Genomic DNA, 22,826 nt, shown 5'->3' on the forward strand with positions numbered 1-22,826 from the left:
ACGGGAGAAGAGCCAGGACGCCGGCGTGGGACGTCACTGGGCTGCAGAAAGCCCCAGGTGAGTACTATTTTATTATTTATTTTGAGCTCGGAGTCCCTTTTTAAAGTAGATATAGGTCTCTATAGGACACCTGAAATGAGAGGGATATGAAGGCTGCCATATTAATTTCGTTTTAAGCAATACCAGTTGCCTGGCTGTCCTGCTGATCCTCTGCCTCTAATACTTTTAGCCACAGACCCTGAACAAGCATGCAGCAGGTTAGGGGTTTCTAACATTATTGTCAGATCTGACAAGATTAGCTGCATGCTTGTTTATGGTGTTCTTCAAACACTCCTGCATCCAAATAGATCAGCAGGGCTGCCAGGCAACTGGTATTACTTAAAAGGAAATAAATATGGCTGCCTCCATATACTTCTCGTTTTAGGTTCCCTTTAAAGTCAGATACTTGCCTAAAGAGAGGGAAGCCTCAGGATCCTATTGAGGCTTCCCTCTCTCTTCTAATGTCCCCTGGAAGATTAGCGATGAGGCATTGCAGTGTTCTCCCCAGAATAGCCAGTGCTCTCCCCACCTAGCCTGGTGGCATGAAAAAGTAGCCGTGCGGGACGCCTTTAGAGAGTGCAAGGCCTGCGCTTTTCTGCGCAACTCCTTACAGCAAAGGAGGAGGTAAACTGATGACAGCCGGGTGCTCGCCAAAACTACAAGAGCCTGGGGAGAACACTGCATTGTCGCTAATCGGATTGAGGCCAGGCAGCTCCTCTTCCTTGTTCATGGCCGCACAATAGCCGACTGACCCCACCCGCGCAGTGAGCCGGAGCTGCAAGCTTCATGGTACTGCACATGATAGGGCGGGCTTGCGTGGCTACAGCGTTACCATAAATAAGGTAGTGGAGCTGTGTGGCCCCGATGTGGAGGGGGGCTGGGCTCTGCAACGTGGGGCTTTACACAAGTGAGGGAAGCCTCAATAGGATCCTGAGGCTTCCCTCTCTTCAGTGTAAGTTCGTTTTGAACCCCGAGCTTCAGCTTGGGTTCACATTTTTTAAAGGCAAAATCTTTTTTATATTTGCATCATTAATGAAGGGGTACTACTAATACTTTTTGTGTAGGCTTTATAAAATCGCGTTTTTTGGAGAATACATTTTCGTGCAGAACAGAGGACAGACAGAAATAAAAGCCCTGGAGATGCTTAGTCATTTTCCACTTTGATCATTCAGGATTAACACAAACCTGTATTAAAAACATGCCTATGATTAATCCTTATCAGCAAATCCGTCTTAGGGCTTGTTTCCACTGTTGCGACGCGATTTCGGCCGCATTCCGACGCTTGTAAAAACGCATGCGGATGTGTTTCCACATGCGTTTTTACCCGCGATTTCGCCTGCGATTTCGCATGGCAGGGTGCCATGCGAAATTAACCATGACACTGCCAGGGCTAAATAAAATTGAAAAAGGTGCGAAATCGCACGCGAAATCGCGGGTAAAAACGCATGTAACAAACGCATGCGTTTTTACTATTAAATACATTAGCGGCGATTCGCACGGATTCCCGACGCAGGCGAAATTGTTGGCTCTTTTGTGCGTTTTTTTCACGCTGAAAAAAACGCACCTCAACAACGCTACAGTGGAAACAGGCCCATCCACTTGTATTACATGTGCGGATCTGCATGCGTTGGACGCATGCAGATTCGCGATAGTGGAAACGAGCCCTTACAAATCTCCTGTTTCACCTGATTAAATGCTTCTCCATGACTTCTCATATATCACTAGTGTTTAAAGTGTACCCGAGGCGATATGTGACAAGATGAGATAGACATGTGTATGTACAGTACAAAACATATTAATAACCAGGCAGTTTTACTTGTTTAATTTTGCTGCGTGAAAGTTTATTTCTAGGCATGGGAGTGAAAGCTTCTGTCTTGTCAGGAATATAGTAAACATCACTGATAAGCAGATTACAGTCATAAGTTTTTTCCTGGCAGAATACAACATCTGAGGGCAGGGAGAAATAAAATACATGACTAATTACCCGTTTCTAACTCTGGGACACTTAATAGGCTGCCACTGATTAGAGACAGTAACATTCAACCTACTTTGTAAATGTTTATATATAAAAGAAAACACTGGGATACTTAGTCATTTTTAGGAGTATGAGGATAAATTGCTCATAAGGGACTTCAAGTTACCTTTAAAGGACAACTGAAGCGAGAGGGATATTAAGGCTGCCATATTTATTTCCTTTTAAGCAACACGGTTGCCTGGTTATCCTGCTGATCCTCTCCCTCTAATACTTTTTGTTATCGACCCTGCACAAGCATGGAGCATATCAGGTGTTTCTGACCTTATTGTCAGATCTGACAAGATTAGCTTCATGCTTGTTTCTGGTGTTCAGACACTACTGCAGCCAAATAGGTCAGCAGGGCTGCCTGGCAGCTGGTATTGTTTATAAGGAAATTAATGTCAGCCTCCATATCCCTCTCCTTTCAGTTGTCCTTTAACCTCCTGAGCGTTACGCCGCTCAGGAGGGTTTGCCAGTTTGTGCCCCCCAGAGATCTAATGGCTGAAAACCCTATAGCTAGCACTAGGCTAGCTAGTTCAAATGCCCGGCACCCCCCGCTCCCCGCCGCTCCCCCGTTCATACATTACCCAGCCTGGATCTAGCGATCGGCGCAGGCTCCCCGCACAGCTCCGGTCTTCACTATCGGGAGGATCGAGCATGACGTCGCCGACGTCCTGTGCAAACCTGATTCTCCCCATAGAGAGACCGAAGCTGTGCAGACAGGCTGCGCGATCACTGGATCTAGGGTGAGTAATGTATAAACGAGGGGATCGGTGGGTGCCAGGCATTTGTACTAGCTAGCCTAGTGCTAGCTAAAAGGTTTTCAGCCATTGGATCAAATTTCTACTGTATGGGGGACTCAAGGGGCCAGGAAGTGGTATGCCCGACACAGTCTCGGGGCATACCGTTAAGGAGGTTAAAATGCTCTAAAAGATTAACCACAGCATGATAACCCTTATGGGAAAAACAATTCTTCATTACAATTTATTGAAATCCTAAGCACTTCCCTGAAGTTTAGTCTTTTTTTTTTTTTTTTTTTTTTTTTTTTGCAGAAGGCACATAAAGGCTTTAATCTCAGTGTTTACTGTATGAGAGCTGCCTTGGCAGAGCTCTCCTGCTGTCTATTCACCGCTACTGATAATATGGCTAAACAAACACTATAATAAAGTGTAGTGAATGTATTGAGCAACTATCTGTGGAATAAATACTTTTCATTGTGCGCAGTGCAAGAGTTCGGGTCTGCTTTAACCAGAGATTGGCTAGCCAGTACATTCATGACGAGAATTAAAAAAAAAATGAACATGATATTGGTTCCAGCTGTTGAAATGTCATGTCTAGTGAACATACAGGCCTGAACTGACTGTCCACTGGGTGTTCTGAGTGTTGGCACCTTTACAAGCAAGAGTTCTCTGCTTGGACAAAGCTCTTCTTTGGCCTTAGAAAGCCACGAGTAGTTGCCAACGGTACTGCAGATAGTTTCCTTAGATGGAGCTTTGCAAGGCATGTCTGCTAGGAATCCCATTGATGTGACCTTGTCCAGTTGTATCTGTTTTTTGTGTAGGTCTTGCACTTGTCAGCCCATATCTGTGGGTTTATTGGAAAGTGGTCCTACAAGGGTTCTTATGCTAGGAACACACGATGCGTTTTTCCATTCGATTTCTCGCTTGATTCTCTTAGCTTTTCTTATCAATTTCTATTGACTTCTATGAGAAATTGACCAGAAAAACGATCGGACATGACAGAAATTTATCGAACTATCTATCTAACACAAAATTGTATGGTGTTCCTAGCATTAGTCCTGTCCTAAGAACTCGCCAACAGTACATGTTTTGACGAATTTTAAGTGTTTCAAAGAAACGTGAGGTGAGATACATATGGCAGCTGCCATATTTATGTCCTTTTAAATAATAGCAGTTGCCTGGCCTCCTACTGATCTTTCATGCATTAGTAGTGTCTGACTCACACATCGGAAACAAGCAATTCAGTCAGACTTCAGTCATAGACATCTGAGCTGTATGCCTGTTCATGGTTTGGCTAAAAATGACCAGAGCTAGTGGATCAGCAGGACAGCCAGGCAATGTGCATTGTTTGAAAGGAAATATCAGCCTCCATACCCCTCTCACAACGGGTTCCCTTTTATCTTTGCCTTTCAGTTTTCAAATCACAAATGCTCTTCTGTTAATTTTTATTATTAGGATATCTTGTATACAGTAATCTGTTTGCGTTTTGCCTTTCATTGGACAGCATGGTGGCTTAAGGGGCCCATACACCTAACGATTTTCCCACCGATATACGGCCGATTCTATCACAGTGATCGACTCGGCTGTGAAATCGCCGCGCACACCGCTGACAGAACGATCGATTTCCGTCCGAAATCGATCGTTCCCGTCGATCCGTCCGTGCGGAAGATTTTTCTCGATCGCCGGCAGGTCGGGAGTGCGTCGATAGCGGCGCTCGAATGCCCGACGACCGACTCAATACAGCGGATATACATTACCTGTTCCGGCCGGCGCGAGTCCCCTGGTCCCCGCTGTCTTCCGCGATGGGTTCCGGACCGGCTGCAGCTACACAGAACTTCCTGTCCCGGCAGGAAGTTTAAACAGTAGAGCGCCCTCTACTGTTTAAACTTCCCCTGGACAGGAAGTTCAGTAGCTGCAGGAACGGTCTGGAGCCCGGAGCGGAGAAGGAGCAGCGGTGACCGGGGACTCGAGCCGGCCGGATCAGGTAATGTATGCAGGGGGGCGGCGGCAGCTCCACAGATTGTGATCGGTTTCAGTCTGAAATCGATTCACAATCTGTTTGCAGTAAAGGTGGTTAAACGATCCCTCTCTGATCAGATTCGATCAGAGAGGGATCTATCTGTTGAGAGACAGCCGACTACCGAAGATTACCGGTAATCTGGACAACAGTCAAACACCTTGCAGCAGTCCTGTAGATGGTGGAATCCGGAGTTGAGACAGAACCCGACAGGATATAACGCTTGTGGTGAGATCACTCCATATACCGGCTTAACCCGTTACTGCAGCATTGCAAGCTGAAGTTGTTCAATATTATCTACCTACACTTAAACTATCTCCCCCTCTCTGAAGATAAGGACTAATGGTACCGGTACCAGAAGGGGTGTATTATTGTGATGGTGTGTAAGGTGTGATTTATTGAGTGAGCGCTCTACTCTGGCCGTGTTTTAAATGATTTTAATTGATTGCTCTGCAATTTTGACGTACAAATTTCCAAAATAAAGCAATTTTGTATTTTTCTATAGCTATGAGAGACCATAAATTATTTATTTCCCTAATCAGGGATCTATCTGTTGGTCGAATCTGATGGCAAATCGACCAGTGTATGGCCACCTTAAAGGACTTACGAGGCCAACTGTGTAAAAAAAGTTAATTACTTGCCTCTCCGTTTCAGGCACGGAGGGCGCGGACGGCGCTCCGCCGGGTCCCCCCGCTCATTATCCCCCCTGGCCGGCTCCCGACCCCACGGCCCGGGTCGGGCTCTCCTTCCCCTCCAAAGATGGCCGCTTCCTCTGGCCGCGGCTGCGCAGTCCGCCTGGCCGCGAATGCGGCTGCGCAGCTCTAGGGCCAACCCCTCTGATCCACGCTACGTAGCGTGGATCGGAGGGGTTGGCCCTAGAGCTGCGCAGCCGCATTCGCGGCCAGGCGGACTGCGCAGCCGCGGCCATCTTTGGAGGGGAAGGAGAGCCCAACCCGGGCCGTGGGGTCGGGAGCCGGCCGGGGGGGATAATGAGCGGGGGGACCCGGCGGACGGCGTGCTCCGTGCCTGAAACGGAGAGGCAAGTAATTGGCCTCGTAAGTCCTTTAAGTGATTATCACTACTACGTTGCAGCTAGAGTCACAGGTACACATTCCATCCAGGCTGCTACAAACATGGAGAGTTTGTACTATCTCTGTATTTATGTGGGTTTTCTCCGTGCGCTCCAGTTTCCTGCCATATACCGAAACTATACTGGTGAGTTAAAGGACAACTGTAGCAAGAAGTATATGGAGGCTGCCATATTTATTTCCATTTAAGCAATATTAGTTACCTCTCTATCCTGTTGATTCTCTGCCGCTAATACTTTTAGCCATAGACCCTGAACAAGCAATGCAGCACATCAGGTGTTTCTGACATTGCCAGATCTGACAATATTAGCTGCATGCTTGTTTCTAGTATTATTCACTGCTGCAGCCAAATAGATCAGCAGAACAGCCAGGCAACTAGTATTGTTTAAAAGGAAATAAATATGGCAGCCTCCATATCCCTCTCACTACAGGTGTACTTTAATTACCTTCCTTCAGATCAGCTTTAGTTCATGGTAGGAATATTAGACTGAGTGCCACTGACACCTAAATTAGGCAATGTACTGGTATATAGTCCAGTCCAGGGATGTACTGTGGCCCAGAAACAATTGTCTGAAGCTGGGTGTATTGCATGATTGGATATTATTACACATCTATATCTGTGTTTGTGGACCAGTACTTGTGATTTGTTTGTGGACACCGTCACTAAGTCCAGCACCGAGCAGGAGGTGCACTGATCAGAACTTGTTTCATAATCAGTCAGCACCATCTTCTAGTAATAGCTCTGTATTCAATCAATAAAAACATGATTTGATCTGTAATCAGTGACAGCTCCACCGGTTTGGGCAATATGCCCAATTATCAAGCTTTACGGTGTGAAATCAGCTCAGATCAGAACTTGAAATATAAATGTGGTGTACTCTGTAAAATACTTTGGAAAATGTCATTGCCAAATAGATACGGAACAATGGTAATAAATTCAATTGGCAGGTTTTTGTTCTGTTGCTATGGAAAGTTGGTCTTCGGTAAAGTACAGAAATCGATCAAAACCTCTTCCACAAGCATTACAACATGTGGTAGCCCACTTAGAAGGGTGTTTGTAGAATGAGATAATGCTGTTAGCCTGTATTGCAATAAATGTAACAATCACTGCAATCTTAAGATCCTATTTGAGTGTTCTGTTTTCTGTATCCAGGTGAAGAATGGCGCATGCCTTTTCTGCCGGCCCCTCTCCTCTGCCCTGCTGAGCCGCCCTGCACTCCAGACAGAGCAGGTAAGCTTCCTTTAGGTCAGCATCATACCTTTTGTGGACTGGAAGCAGTAACAATGCATGGGCGCTGGCTTTATAGACCCACTGTGTGAATGTATCAATTTGTTCTTTGCCCAGTGATTCCTGTTTTGTTAGGTGACTGTCCAAATATGACATCTATCAGGATAAAAGCAGTTTGGGCAAAGCTCTGGATGGGCTGCACTTCATATTGGTGAAGTCTGAGCATTATGCATATAAGGGCTGATCCACACTGCAAGTGTTTTTTTGGTTTTTAATTGCTTGTGACTTGAAAAGCTCTTTCTAATGTAATCCTATGTGTGTATTCTCACCTGAGCAATTAGATTTTATAAAAATTACCCAAAGCATTAGCAAGAGCTTTTCAAATCACTTAATAAGCTCTTGCTGAGTGAACCAGCCCTAAATGATTTCAACAAGTTTTCTCTGAATTTAAACCAAACACCATTTCCTGCAGTTGGGCTTTAGTTTTGGGTAGTAGATTTAGGGCTCGTTTCCATATAGTGCGCTTTCAGGTCGCAGGGACATCAGAGTACATATACTGCACTCTGTTTCCATTCATGCGCTATCGAATTACAGAGCATGGTTGTCTGCATTTAGGGGTGCGTCACCTCGCGATTCAGCTCATTCAGTATAACGAATAGGATCGGCAACTCTGCCCCCCTGCCGGGAATGACGCACAAAGCCACGGGGCTCCGAGCTGCATGAAAACGAGCCCTAAAGGGGTTAGAATTTTCTGTTTTTTGGTTTTTTTTTTAAAATTGTTCTGTCTCCATCCAGTATAATTTGCTTTAACCGGTGGAAAGTGGCCGTGTGCAATAACAACTGCCTATGCCGATAATCCAGCGTGTGTCTGGCAACCCCTGACCACTTGGGCAGCGATCTATCTTCGCGGATCACTTAGACCGAGTGATGGGATATTTTCACCCCATTTACCTTGCCTGCCTAAGGTCTTTAATCAGGGGACACTGGGGAAAACATTTAGTATCAGAGACAAGTGCTGAGACCATTTTGCCACATTTATTTTCTGTTTTGTATAGTCAACCAAAATAGTATTGGGGCACTAGATTGTACTAGCATTGACTCAAGGGCATTCCAGTCATTATCTGAAATGTAGAATTTGTGAGACATAGGACTTAATCTGATGAACTGCTAAAGGCTCATACAAACGTCCCACTTAATGCACAACCAATCGCACAACATGACCAACCACACATCAAATTGTTTTCCTAAAGTACATACAAGCATGCCAACAAACTCGCTTAAGGCTGGTTTCACAGTGGGACGTTAAAGTCCCACGTTACAGCAGCCAGTAACGCAGCCTAACTCGCAGCACTGTAAAATCAATGTGCTGTTCACAGTGCACACGTTGCGTTACATAGTAACGCAGCACGTTTAAATAAAGTGCTGCATGCTGTACGTTATACTCGGCTAAGCAGCGTTAGACTGTTTGCACATGCTCAGGTCTCCCCTCCTCCTTATCCGCAGCCAGCCACATGGCTAATTAATATTCACTGCACTGTGGTGACTCTTGGTGGGACTGTAGTGTTGTCTGGATCATTTGATCCGGATCTTTTTTGTGAGTCGAATCATCTGGCTCATCACAATGTTCGGTTCACAGTGGATGTCTGTCTGGAAGAAACAGGAACATACAGAATGTACAATGCAGGGAAAGTCCTGTCCTGCTAGTCATTTCACTCCCAGTCTGCTTCCCTAGTAAAATGATTCAAATGATTCGGTTCAAAGATCTGGATCTTTTCAATGATCCGATTCGAATGATCCGAATCTTTAAAAACATCCGGACTTCCCATCACTATCCTGGAGCGGCTGCTTTGAGAGCCACATAACGCGGCTCAATCTGACGTCCAACTTCAACACCACAACGCGTTGCGTTAGGGGCACGTTATGCGACCTTAACGTCCCCTAAAACGCAACGTCTTGGTGGGAAAGAGGCCTAAATACTATGCGTACAAGCTAAATGACATTGCACAACATGTCTGCATTCCAAAACAACAAAGGTGTTCAAAAGACTTGTACACACGTCCCAACCTGCATGATAGTTGGGCTGGTTGAGCCTATCAGTTGGTCATCTGGTTGTTTGCCACACACCCAACGTATCTTCCAACAGACAAGTTTGGAAGATAGTTGGACAGATTGTTAGTACGTGTGTATGAGCTTTAAAGAAAACCTGTAAGGAGAGAAAATTTTAACTTCCCTGGGGCTTCTACCAGCCCCCTGCAGATGTCCTTTGTACGTGCGGGGACAAAAAGGTCCCCACCGTGGTTCACTTTTGTTACTGCCAACTTTTAACTGCACCTTTGCAGCTCTGATCACGTGCGTCCTCGCTCCCTCTCCTGTCGCCGGGAGCGTCCTGTGCAGACACAGTTTGAGAAATCCTCGTACTGTGCTTGTGCAGGACACTCCCAGTGATGTGAGCAGGAGCGAGGACGCATGCTGGCACAGTGGCCTGCTGACTGAGAAACCCAAAAGTGAGCCACGACGGGGAACCGGGGGATCATTTTGTCCCGGTACTGGCAAAGGACGTCTGCAAGAGGCTGGTAGAAGCCCCAGGTAAGTTTTACATAATAATGTGACTTGTTTGTCATCTGTTTCCTACTAGTCGACTCACAGTAACTTGTACAGATATGATTTTTTTTTTTTTTTAACCCAAAACTGATGAGGCAAGATTGTTATTCCATGGTCTTTGCCATCAAGGGAAGTGTGATTGCTAAATGGTTATCTGGACTGTATTCCAGCAGGGGTTTGTTTTTGAATGAAGTGATACTATATAAACGTTTACATGTATATTACTACAGCAAGTGTATTAATGTTATATTTTTGTCTCAGTCTCAGCAGATGGCGCTGGTTCCATATCGAGCCATTCAGACTAGTGCCGTATCCCGGGATATCGATACTGCTGCTAAATTTATTGGCGCTGGAGCTGCCACTGTAGGTGTGGCCGGCTCTGGAGCTGGTATTGGTACAGTGTTTGGCAGTCTCATTATTGGATATGCCAGGTAAACATTTCTCATTATTACTGGTATCATTGCTTTCTGTTTATACATTTCTGGCAGAGTATCGTTGCAGCACTAGGGGCTCGGGTATAAACCTCAGTTGGAACATTATTTGCCACAAAGTATGGCCTGGAACCCACTAATCGATTTTGAGATAGTTTTCTCGGCTCCTATCCAATTCATTAGAATGGAAATGCTCTCAAAATGCTGCATGTCCTGCAATTGATATTTCCTTAATTGCAATCGCTCTAGTGGAATCTGTCCCATCCATTTACATTGGCAGAGCGTTTAGGGAAAACGCTAGCGATTTGAAAGCACTCCCTAAATGCTAAAAAAAACCCTGCTCTAGTGGGTTCCAGGCCTTTGTGTGTGTTCCCCATGTTTGCATGGCTTTCTTCCCCATATAATCTCAAGATTAGCACTAGACTGTGGTAGGTGTATTGGATTGTATGAGGGTCATCCGGAAAGTAAAAATATTCAATTTCATTAGGAAACATTTTATTTTAGTCACACTGTATCTTCTGATTATTTCTCCACAAAATCACCTCTTCTAATCAAGCATTTATCATATATTTTTATAAGGTTTTCAATCAATTTGTAGTAGCATCACACTCCTCACCTATAGTTACAGAACTCATGGTGAACCAGAACACCTAGGAGTGTGTGAGGGGCTGAAAGACCAAAAAGCCCTCTATGCAAATCAAGTTTGCCTTCTTCAAACAGAAGGTATTTGCGATTATTCAGGTTCGAATGAGCTTTGAGGTGTCCCACAATGAATCACTGCTAAATATGCAATTATTTGTTGTCGCTGATAGCTAAACACACCTCCAGAACTGCTGGAATGCAATGATGTCAGCTTTGTAATATTACAAAATGCATACAGATTGTTTCGGATGAGTTGATCCTCATCAGTGCACGGCATGGATTAGTATGGCTCTATGAAGTAGGACTTAAAACACCCAGAGGTACAGATTACACAGCAAGCTCATGGTGAACCAGAACTCCTAGGAGTGTGTAAGGGGCTGAAAGAGGAGATGAAAAGGCCTCCTTACTAAAATGCTGTGGAAAACATAAATTGTCCTAATTGCATATTCAGCAGTGATGCATTGTGGGAGATCTCAGATACTCACTCCAACCTGAATAATTGGAAATACCTTCTGTGTTAAAGAGAGTCTGAAGCCAAGAAAAATAGTGCTTTCTACTTACCTCTTCTCTTCTGCAATATCAGCTAAGATGATTCGCTGCATTCCCGTGGCATAACTAGATCTGTAACAACCCGAACTCCTGGGGGCAAAAATCCCCCATTACTTTCTGGAGGAGGCAGAGCTTTTCGCTGTAACTCTGCCTCCAGTTTAGTCACTCAACGCTGATCGCCACCTCTTCCCGACCCTTTCAGTGAAAGAAGACTAAGGCCCCGTTCACACTTGCGGTTTAGTAAAAACCGCACCGGATGTCCGGACCGCACCGTATCCGGACCGGACCTGATCCGTACGGTTCCTATCCGGATCCGGTCCGTTTGCATCCGGTTTCCGTGCGGTGTGAACACGGTTGCGGTCCGGATCCGGTTTCTTAAGGAGATAACATCCTTTTAATTACCTGGGGTCTGGGAGGTCAGCAGAAGGGTCTGGGGTCATTGTTGGAGACAGGTGGACGTGTGGAGACCATCCGTGGATACAGAGACTGCAGTTGGGACCATGGATCCAGGCATTTTTTACTCGTAAACCTGGGAATTCTCTCTGTTGTTCGCCTCCTTCAGACATATCAGACATGTTGCTGGCAAAAAGAGCTCCAGCATGAAATCGCTGCTGCCCCACTCTTCGCTGGGCCCATGTGGTCCCCATCCAAAATGCATAGGAAGTGGGGTAGAACGTCCGGTTTTTGTAGCCAGTGTGTTGTGCGCTCTCCGGCTCTCATTGCTTTGTATTGGCCGGATGGTGCAGTCCGGCTCCGCTCCGGATACGGCTGCCGGAGGAGCCGGACCAAAAAATAGCGCATGTTGGAACGGACGCCGGAGTCCGGATCCGGCCCGGATCCGGTCCGGCTCCGGTCCGGCAGAACGGACGCATGTGAACGGACGCATAGGCTTTCATTGCCATGCCGTGCGTCCGTTCCGTCCGTTCTGAAAGCGGTCCGGCTCCGGCACGGCGATTCCAGACGGCCACCGCTAATGTGAACCGGGCCTAAGGGGAGAGGTTGCAAGCAGAGCTGATTGTACTGGAGGCAGAGATTTTTTGTCCCATAAGTTGGGGGGGGGGGAATTGGGGGGAGGATTACAGACCTTGTTTTGCTGCGGGAATGCGGCAATTCATCTTAGCTGATATTGCAGAAGAGGTAAATAAAAAGCACTATTTTTCTTGGCTTTAGAGTCTCTTTAAGTAAGCAAACTTCTGTTATACTCCTCACCTAGGAGTCAGAGATTTTGGACGGGTGGTTTTATGTTGATGTTGTTGAACAAACAGCTACTGGGGTTCTGCAGTCAGGTGATAAGCGTCAGAGGAAGATTGGAAAATAACTTGACAATGTGCAAGTTCAATTACATAGAAAGAATACTTTGTGTGGCAGATAAAAGCAAAATACAGTGGTGTGAAAAACTATTTGCCCCCTTCCTGATTTCTTATTCTTTTGCATGTTTGTCACACTTAAATGTTTCTGCTCATCACGAACCGTTAACTATTAGTCAAAGATAACATAATTGAACACAAAATGCAGTTTTAAATGATGGTTTTTATTATTTAGTGAGAAAAAAAACTCAAAACCTACATGGCCCTGTGTGAAAAAGAAATTGCCCCCTGAACCTAATAACTGGTTGGGCCACCCTTAGCAGCAATAACTGCAATCAAGCGTTTGCGATAACTTGCAACAAGTCTTTTACAGCGCTCTGGAGGAATTTTGCCCCACTCATCTTTGCAGAATTGTTGTAATTCAGCTTTATTTGAGGGTTTTCTAGCATGAACCGCCTTTTTAAGGTCATGCCACAACATCTCAATAGGATTCAGGTCAGGGCTTTGACTAGGCCACTCCAAAGTCTTTTTGTTTTTCTTCAGCCATTCAGAGGTGGATTTGCTGGTGTCTTTTGGGTCATTGTCCTGCTGCAGCACCCAAGATCGCTTCAGCTTGAGTTGACGAACAGATGCCCAGACATTCTCCTTCAGGATTTTTTGGTAGACAGTAGAATTCATGGTTCCATCTATCACACCAAGCCTTCCAGGTCCTGAAGCAGCAAAACAACCCCAGACCATCACACTACCACCACCATATTTTACTGTTGGTATGATGTTCTTTTGCTGAAATGCTGTGTTACTTCTACGCCAGATGTAACGCGACACGCACCTTCCAAAAAGTTCAACTTTTGTCTCGGCGGTCCACAAGGTATTTTCCCACAAGTCTTGGCAATCATTGAGATTTTTTTTTAGCAAAATTGAGACGATCCTTAATGTTCTTTTTGCTTAAAAGTGGTTTGCGCCTTGGATATCTTCTATGCAGGCCGTTTTCGCCCAGTCTCTTTCTTTTGGTGGAGTTGTGAACACTGACCTTAATTGAGGCAAGTGAGGCCTGCAGTTCTTTAGATGTTGTCCTGGGGTCTTTTGTGGCCTCTCGGATGAGTTTTCTCTGCGCTCTTGGGGTAATTTTGGTCGGCCGGCCACTCCTGGGAAGCTTCATCACTTTTCCATGTTTTTGCCATTTGTGGATAATGGCTCTCACTGTGGTTCGCTGGAGTCCTAAAGCTTTAGAAATGGCTTTATAACCTTTACCAGACAGATCTCAATTACAGTACTTTTGTTCTCATTTGTTCCTGAATTTCTTTGGATCTTGGCATGATGTCTATCTTTTGAGGTGCTTTTGGTCTACTTCTCTGTGTCAGATAGCTCCTATTTAAGTGATTTCTTGATTGAAACAGGTGTGGCAGTAATCAGGCCTGGGGGTGACTACAGAAATTGAACTCAGGTGTGATAAACCACAGTTATTTTTTAACAAGGGAGGCAATCACTTTTTCACACAGGGCCATGTAGGTTTTGAGGTTTTTTTTTCCTCACTAAATAATAAAAACCATCCTTTAAAACTGCATTTTGTGTTCAATTATGTTATCTTTGACTAATAGTTAACGGTTTTTGATGAGCAGAAACATTTAAGTGTGACAAACATGCAAAAGAATAAGAAATCAGGAAGGGGGCAAATAGTTTTTCACACCACTGTATGTGTAAAGGTGGCCATACAAGATTTCATTTTTCCCATTGATTGCCTATTGAATATCTACGGGCACTCGGGCAGAGTGTGGAAGGAATAGATTGCTCTCTTTTGGACATGTCAGGCGGCCATCTACCAGCGTATGGCCACCTTTACTTTCTGGATGACTTTTGTATTACCATGCAGTTTGGTGAATGGTTAGGACTTGTGCACACCTAGACTATGCACCCACACTTAAAGGGGACCCAAACCAAACATTTTTTTAATTCAAAATATTTAGTTGCACCACTCTGACACATACAAAGATAGATAAATACTCCTTTTAAGCCTGAGCATTTCAGTGCATGCTTTTCATCCTTCTCTTTGCATAACTAGGGTTATACAGGGGGCAGCCATTAGCAATTCCTCCTTTGCTGGACACCACCTACTCCAGCATTTTGCCGGATTCTGTCCTGGCAATATGAAAGGAAGGGAGGGGTTCCTCCAATAAATGTAAAATATTTTATATTTGTCATCATGCAGCTGAAAAAAGGCTGCTATTTATTATAATTTAGAAAATAGATTTTATTCTTGAAATCTTGTATTTTTAATTTGGGTCCACTTTAATTCAGATGCTGAACTGTCTCTTTAGTCCTATTCATTTGATGAATGACATGCAATCACCACAGAATGGCAACAGATGCCAGTGCACGACATATCTGTGCAGTACAAATACAGTACATTACCACTCCAGCTGGGTGAAATGTAGTGTGAGACAAGCTTAGGGCATTACTGGAGACCCACAAGATTCATTTGTGAACATTTTTGTGTCTGAAAAGTCCAGCCATCACTGCAACCAGGTTGGGTTAAAAACAATCCCAAAAAGGCAGGTGCTAGATGGGTATTTATGGTAGGGTTAGGGTAATAAGGCCTGCAAGGGATATCAGAATCAGAATCATTTATTTCGCCAAGCATGACTGGGTCATGCCCGGAATTGGTTTTAGCATCACAGGGCAGCTTCACAGAAATAAGTTACAGCAGAGGCATGAACGTAAACAGTGATCAGACAATGTGACTATGCCTTCAAACAGACGACACTGGGGTAGACATTCAGCTCGTTATAAACCCATCTCATTTTACTTCTGCATTATGTGTTCTGAGCTGTTTAGAATTTCTATTGTTCTGTGTCCTGATCTGTATTTCCAATACCTGTCCAAGCTGGAAGTAATCCACCTCTAAATGTGACAGAGACAGCAACATATAAAACATTTCATGAAAAGTGAAGTGTTAAGGTGCCCATAAATCTGATGATGTAATGTGATCACTGATCAGGAATCTTCCTAGCAATGCTTCCCTTCCCAGCATGTCCATACAGTGTAAAATCTCACCTATCCTGCTGTTACCCTGAGCCGCACTACATGGTGGTGTCACACGCGCCTGGTGCCATACGGGGTGACTGCAGATGAGGCCAAGAGTTGCAGCAACAGGACAGGTGGGATTTTACACTGCGTGGGCACCCTGGGACAGGGGACAGGACATTTGTGTGTGTGTGTGTGGGGGGGGGGGGGGTTGTGACAAGGCCTGCAGCTCTCAAGCGCCATTGCGATATCTAATGCCTTTGCTACCGCGCTTGAGCGTTTTCGTCCGAGATCTTTAAAGCACATCTATTTCAGCCTGAAATTGGTTGAATCTTCAAATGGGCAAGCTTGTTGCGGCACCAATATTTTATTTGATTTTAAAAAATGATTGAATCAGATGGTCAATCGGGCCTCAAAATCTGTAGATGTATGGGCACCTATAGAAACTCTACTTCCTGTCCCTGGGACCACCATTTTCCATGCTAAAGCCACATGGCTCTGTGGAAGGTCCAGGAACATGAGGTGCTGTAATATCTTCAGGGAATACAGAGAACCATAAACACAAAAGCCCTTTCCACTTTATGCTAAATTCTGGAACTAGGCTTTTTGAATCATGGAAGGTACAATGTCTCTTTCCTGTAAGTAACGCTGTGTTTCTCTCTTTGCAGGAACCCATCCCTTAAGCAGCAGCTGTTCTCTTATGCCATCCTGGGCTTTGCCCTCTCCGAAGCTATGGGACTCTTTTGTCTCATGGTTGCTTTCCTCATCCTGTTCGCCATGTGAATAATTCCTTGCCTTGGAAATTCCTCCACGTCATCCGATCCTAGCGCTCTGTGGCTGTATTTTGGGGTTATATCCTATGCCACAAGACCTGCCAGGAGATTCTGGCAAATAAATCATTTGAAACATTTGGACTGACTTTCCTTTCATTTTTTTTTCTTTTATTTATAAGCTGAGCATTGACCCATTTTTAGTTTAATTACAAAAATATCAAAGAAAAAAAAATTGCATCTCTCAAAAATGACAAATATTTCTGTCTTAAATGCATTTAAACAATCTTCTTTTATTCCGCTTGGATGTTTCAAACCGGTATTGGGGATGTTAGGTCTCTTAGGTGAAATTTCTGTACTCCTCAGGGGCAGATTCAGTGAGTGAGTGAGGAAAGGAAGGGAGTTGCTCTTAAAGGACAACTGAAGTGAGAGGTATATGGAGGCTGCCATCTTTATTTCCTTTTACGCAATACCACTTGCCTGATAGCCATGCTTGGTTTATTTGGCTGCAGTAGTGTCTAAATCACACCAGGAACAATGCATGCAGCTAATCTTGTCAGATCTTGGCACATTTTCCCGGACAGGACACTATCCGTTCTCACTAGGCTAGTCACCGCATCCGCATCGACCGTTTTGATTGCGCCGTGATGCGATACTCGCGTGTCCTGCCGCTCGGTCCCAGTGGATGGTATTAGCATGAGGATCTCCATTGGGCTGCAAAAGACCAATGGGAATCCTCAGCAACAGTGAATGCTCATTGGTTCATGTTGGACCAATGAAAATTCTCCCTGTTGCTAGGAAGAATTGGCCTGCATCTGCCTATACGGAGAGAGACCCATGCTTCTGCTGGCCTCCAGGTTGCATAGGAGCGGACACTGAATGGACAGGTGAGAATGTTGCATGTGGATGCAAAACAGACGGAATGCATCCGCCTTGTGGATATGCGTACTGTTTCCGTTCTGCATCCGCTCAAGTGTGAACCGGCTGTAATACAACCGGGTTAGCTGAGAGTTGTTCTTAGGCTGGTATTTCACAAAGGAAAGGGGCGGCAAAATATTTTTTTTATGGTGAGTGAGCACTTACTAGGGGGTGGTTATTGAGATGCTAATAATTCTGAGTTGATGCTAATCTTATAATCATTTTTTTGTAAATAGTGCATTTGATTGGTTCATTATTAAGCTGCTTAAAATTAGCATCCACTTGGATTTTTGGGGGGGATTTAAAATTTTTCTTTTCCATAGAAACCAAAATACAGATAGTATCAACATTATAAATCTGTATAATTACAAAAGGATCTGGGAAGCATAATAATTAACTACAAAGGTCTAATAGCAACTATCAGCAACGTTCAAATGGGAAGTCTATCATCCCAGAGGGAGAACTATTCAAAAAGAGCAACTACAGCAACATATGCTAATAAAAGTCTCATGAAAAGTGAAATATTGCCCATCTCATAAGGAAATAAGGTAAGAGAAAAGAATGAAAGGAAAAAAGAGTAGGAACGCTAGAAGAACTGCCAGCCAACAAATTATTTAATAAGAGACTAAACCTATGAAATATCATCAAAAAGATACAGACTCCCAAACTTTATAAAAAATATGCACCTTATCCTGGAGAACCGCTGTTAGATGTTCAATGTTATAGACATGTGGCACATTAGAATCTCTCCAGTGCTTTGAAACACTTGTATTTTTTTTCCCCATCTCATTGACCATTCCTAGCACTTACTAGATGTTGGAGAACTCTGAATGATGCAGGTGTTAACCCCCTCAAGTGCCTGATCCATGTAATATGTGCTGTGGATGGTTGTGAAAAGAAAACTGTTGGGCTTTCCTATGCAGTTTTCCCGGTATCCAACACCAAAATGATCTGAACTGTTGACTTGAAACCCTTTGCATGAAGTCTATAATGTTTTATTGTACACGCAGCACACACATACTCACTTGTGGAACTTGGCATGGAGCCCAAGTTATTAGGCAGCCAGTTCCCAGGCATTTCCTCTTTCTAGGAAAATATGTACAGCTATGATGCAAAGAATGCATTCATACAGCAATGGGCAGCTTAGAAGCAGTGTGTAACAGGTGTCAGACCTGGATCATACATAAATCTGTACATTTCTGGTCCAGTCCTGTCAGTTTTGCATCAATTTTCTATCCGCTTTACCCAACTGGACTGTAAATGTACATCTTTTATGTGTGAACACACCCATAGAAACACAAAACTGACAAGACTGGGCCAGAAATGTACAGATTTATGTGTGAACCCACCCATAGAAACGCATAGAAAACAGGACTGGAAATGTACACCTTTTATGTGTGAACGCCCCATAGAATCACATACACAACTGACAGGATTGGACTGAAGATGTACACCTTTCATGTGTGAACGAAGCCATAAAAATGCATACAAAACTGACTCGACTGTTAATGTACAGAATTGTGTGAACACAACCATAGAACCCTACAAAACTGATGCCAACTGACAGAAGACCTTTTTATGTGTGAATCTAAAGGTTGCCACACACAATACAATTTTTATAAATTTTCAATTCAAGGTTTACAATCAATTTTTCTGACTGATTGTAACATTTTAAAAAAAATCGGACCAATATATCACACAAGTGTTCAGTTTTTCCACAATTCTGGGAAAATTTTTTTTTTTAAAAAACGCAGAGAAAATATTTACCCTACACCATTCAATTTTCATAAGTTGATCAGAAAAATCTAACACTATGGATCGACTTGTATCAAATAAAAACAGGAAATCCAATTGGATTTCTTGCTTGGAAAAAAAAGTTTACATTTTTTAAATTTGCCATAAAATTGGATCATTTTATTGTTTTGTGTGTGGCCACCTTCAGTCAGAGCTTGTAGAGGATCTTGAACACCTGCTTATCTTCTCTAGCAACTGCTGCGGTTACTGGGATATTGGCAGCTGCACTGTTTATTACAGTTGTTTGTGTTTTGGAAACACTGCATACTCCATGAGGCAAAGCAGACACGTGGGAGTTCGGTTTCTCGGACGATGGGATATTTTTGGCACCATTCCTTTTCAAACATAATCCTGCAGTGTACGCTCTAAACAGACTGGACGTTACAGTAGTTGAAATGAGGGCAAAGGTGTGAGCTACAAATGTCTGAAGCGGACCACAAACAGCCTAATGGAAAACACAAAAGTGCACCCGTTCTTAGGAAATTGCCTGAAGGAATCTTGCTGTCCATAGCATCTAGTCACATTCTAACTTTCATATTATCTGTAGTTCAGAGAATATACAGGAGGCATCTGGTTGCTGTGGCTAGCATAGGCATGAAACACCTGAACATAAAGCCCATAGTCTCTAGCTGGAATACTTGTGGCAGCCATACATCTAGCAATGATGGGCAGATTTGACCAAGAGATCGATCTCTCTATAATTGAATCTGATTACAGAGAGATCTGTTGGCTGCCCATAGACCCCATGCTGGTTCCTGAACAATTTAATGTGGAAATCGATATGGAATTGTCCTTGTGACACCAAATCCGACTGCCTCGCCACCCCCCTAATGTGTAATGTGACCCCCCCCCCCCCCCCCCCCCCCGGTGCCCAATGCACTATATATTATCTGTCCACTGCTGTCTTTGAGTGCACTCCTTGTTCCATACAAGCCCCCACGTGTCACTTCACACTCATGCCCCTGTTACTCCGGCAACCACATGGGGTGCAAGTATGGATGAAGGAAAGAGCCTGGAGCCAGAAGAGGAGAAGCTGCGTCCACGTCCAGGTAATGTATAGTGCACGGGGCATATTACACATTATGGGGGACAGTATCGAGGGTTTCGCCGCTCGTCCCGATATCGCTCTACGTTACACCCGATCAAGCAAGTCATCTTGCAGCTTGTCCGACTGATTCATGCTACCAATTTCGGCCGATGCATACACTTGGCGGCATCGATTTTCATTCAATTATAATTATCGAATCAGATGGTCCATCGGCCACCAAGTAGCCTTATGTATGGCCACGTTAAGGCTAGTTTCACACACTGGAGTGTTGCGTTATAACATACATGTAGTGTAACAAAAACCATTTGTGGTGGCATGCAATGTAATCTACACAAAGCAGCTGATCAACCTGCACCTTCACTGACTAACATTGTGCACTGCATCACAGCCGATGAGGTGTGACCTGTTACAGTATGCAAAAACAGTGCCCGTTACTGCGTAATCACAAAGTACCCAGCCTCTTTACACTGCACTCTGAAAAACGCATGCGGTTTAACTGATCAATTGTTCCACTGCAGTGTATTGTGAAAAAGCTTAAAGGGGCACTATGTCGCAAAATTTTAAAATCTGTCGGATTTCTACTACCTACTGTAAGTGACAGCAACATAGGAGAAAAGTAATTTATGGCTCATTTTACACTGGAAAAAAATTTACTTCTTATTTGTCTATGTTTACACATATTTTAAATTTTACAATTTTTCGCCAATAGTGCCCCTCTAAGTTTTTCGGCATACTGTGTGAAAGAGGCCATAGGGAAACATGGACATTACCTTGCACATCAGTAGTAGTTGGTTTTAACTGAAAGCAACTGATTCAGTGTAAAAAGACCCTAGAGTCCTTTCACACTAAATCAGTTGCTGTCAGTTATAACCGAATGGACAACTGATGTGCATACCAGGTGTCCATATTGCCTTATAGGTGCCCATTAACAATACAATTTTATCACCAAATGCGTTCTTTCGATGCTATTTCTATGATCGGAAATAATCAGAAGGTAATTGATTGTTCATATTTACTGAATGATTCTTTCTTCAAATTCGATCATAAAATCCAACTTTCAAATCAATTTTATCCCATTTAGCAATCGACCAAAGAATTGTTCACTATCGATTGGCTTCCTAAATGGCAACTTTTTTTTTTTTATCCAATTTGATCATTAAAATTGCATCAAAAGATCACATTTGGTGAAAAAATTGTACTGTTAATGGACACCTTAAAGGGACTCCTAGCACCTCTCATGGGCATGCATTTAAGCCAGACAACTTCCAACAAAGTCATGCTATGACCCCTCTGGAGGAGCCTCTTGCAATGGCCATGCGTGCCACTTTCTCTTCCTGCTTCATTCAATGATGCACTTCTCTAACAGAGAAGACAGGGGTAACCTGTAAGTTATAACACAGCCAAGATGGCAGCCGCGATTTTTAAAGAGAACCCGAGGTGTGTTTAAAGAATTTTATCTGCATACAGAGGCTGGATCTGCCTATACAGCCCAGCCTCTGTTGCTATCCCAAACCCCACTAAGGTCCCCCTGCACTCTGCAATCCCTCATAAATCACAGCCGTGCTGTGAGGCTGTGTTTACATCTGTAGTGTCAGTCTCAGCTGCTCCCCCGCCTCCTGCATAGCTCCGGTCCCTGCCCCTGTCCCTTCCCTCCAATCAGCAGTTAGGGAAGGGATGCAGGTGGGGACTGGAGTTCTGCAGGAGGCGGGGAGAGCAGCAGACTGACACTATAGAGATAAACACAGCCAGCTCTGACAAGCTGTTTGTCAGCAGAGTGGCTGTGATGTATGAGGGATTGCAGAGTGCAGGTGGACCTTAGGGGGGTTTGGGATAGCAACAGAGGCTGGGCTGTATAGGCAGATCCAGCCTCTGTATGCAGATAATATTCTTCAAACCCACCTCGGGTTCTCTTTAAATTGAAATCGAACGAAAACTATTTGGTGTACAACGGCGATTCATGCATCAAATGAAAGAGGAGAGCACAAGCTACAGAAAGCTATGTGTCTAAGTACTTTGCAGTACTGATCGGAGTCTTAAAGGCATGCCCATGAGAGGTGCTCAGAGTCACTTTAAAGAGGAACTCCAGTGAAAATGTCATAAAAACAGAGCTTCATGTCTACAATAATTATGTATAAATGATTTAGTCAGTGTTTGCCCATTGTAAAATCTTTCCTCTCCCTGATTTACATTCTGACATTTATCACATGATGACATTTTTACTGCTGGCAGGTGATGTCATTGGAAGGTGATGCTGCTTGCTTTTTTTGGCAGTTGGAAACAGCTGTAAATAGCTGTTATTTCCCACAAAGCAACAAGGCTCCCACAGTGTGATGTCAGAACCATGGTCCTAACATCACACTGTGGGAGGAATTTCACCACAATATCAGCCATACAGGATGATCTGTTTGTGAAAAGGAAAAGATTTCTCATGGGAAAGGGGGTATCCGCTACCGATTGGGATGAAGTTCAATTCCTTGTTATGGTTTCTCTTTAAAGAGAACCTGTAATGAAAAAAAAGGTTCCCCTAGGGGGGGTACTCACCTCGGTAGGGGGAAGCCTCAAGGTCCCAATGAGGCTTCCCCCTCCGCTGCAGGCAATCCGGCGCTGGTTCCCCCGAAG

General features: G+C 44.1%; 1 protein-coding gene across 1 annotated transcript in view; it reads left to right on the forward strand.

The window, feature by feature from the left end:
* ATP5MC2 (ATP synthase membrane subunit c locus 2) overlaps positions 1–16,587 on the forward strand; it is an 81,603-nt gene extending 65,016 nt beyond the window's left edge. The window contains exons 5-7 of the mRNA XM_068265920.1: positions 7,052–7,129; positions 9,989–10,158; positions 16,346–16,587. Coding sequence (XP_068122021.1) covers positions 7,052–7,129; positions 9,989–10,158; positions 16,346–16,460 — 363 coding nt within the window. The 3' untranslated portion in view covers positions 16,461–16,587. The remainder of the gene's footprint in view (positions 1–7,051; positions 7,130–9,988; positions 10,159–16,345) is intronic.
* Positions 16,588–22,826: the final 6,239 nt, after the last annotated feature.

This window comes from Hyperolius riggenbachi, chromosome 2 (genome assembly GCF_040937935.1).
Source record: "Hyperolius riggenbachi isolate aHypRig1 chromosome 2, aHypRig1.pri, whole genome shotgun sequence".
NCBI classification, from domain to species: domain Eukaryota; kingdom Metazoa; phylum Chordata; class Amphibia; order Anura; family Hyperoliidae; genus Hyperolius; species Hyperolius riggenbachi.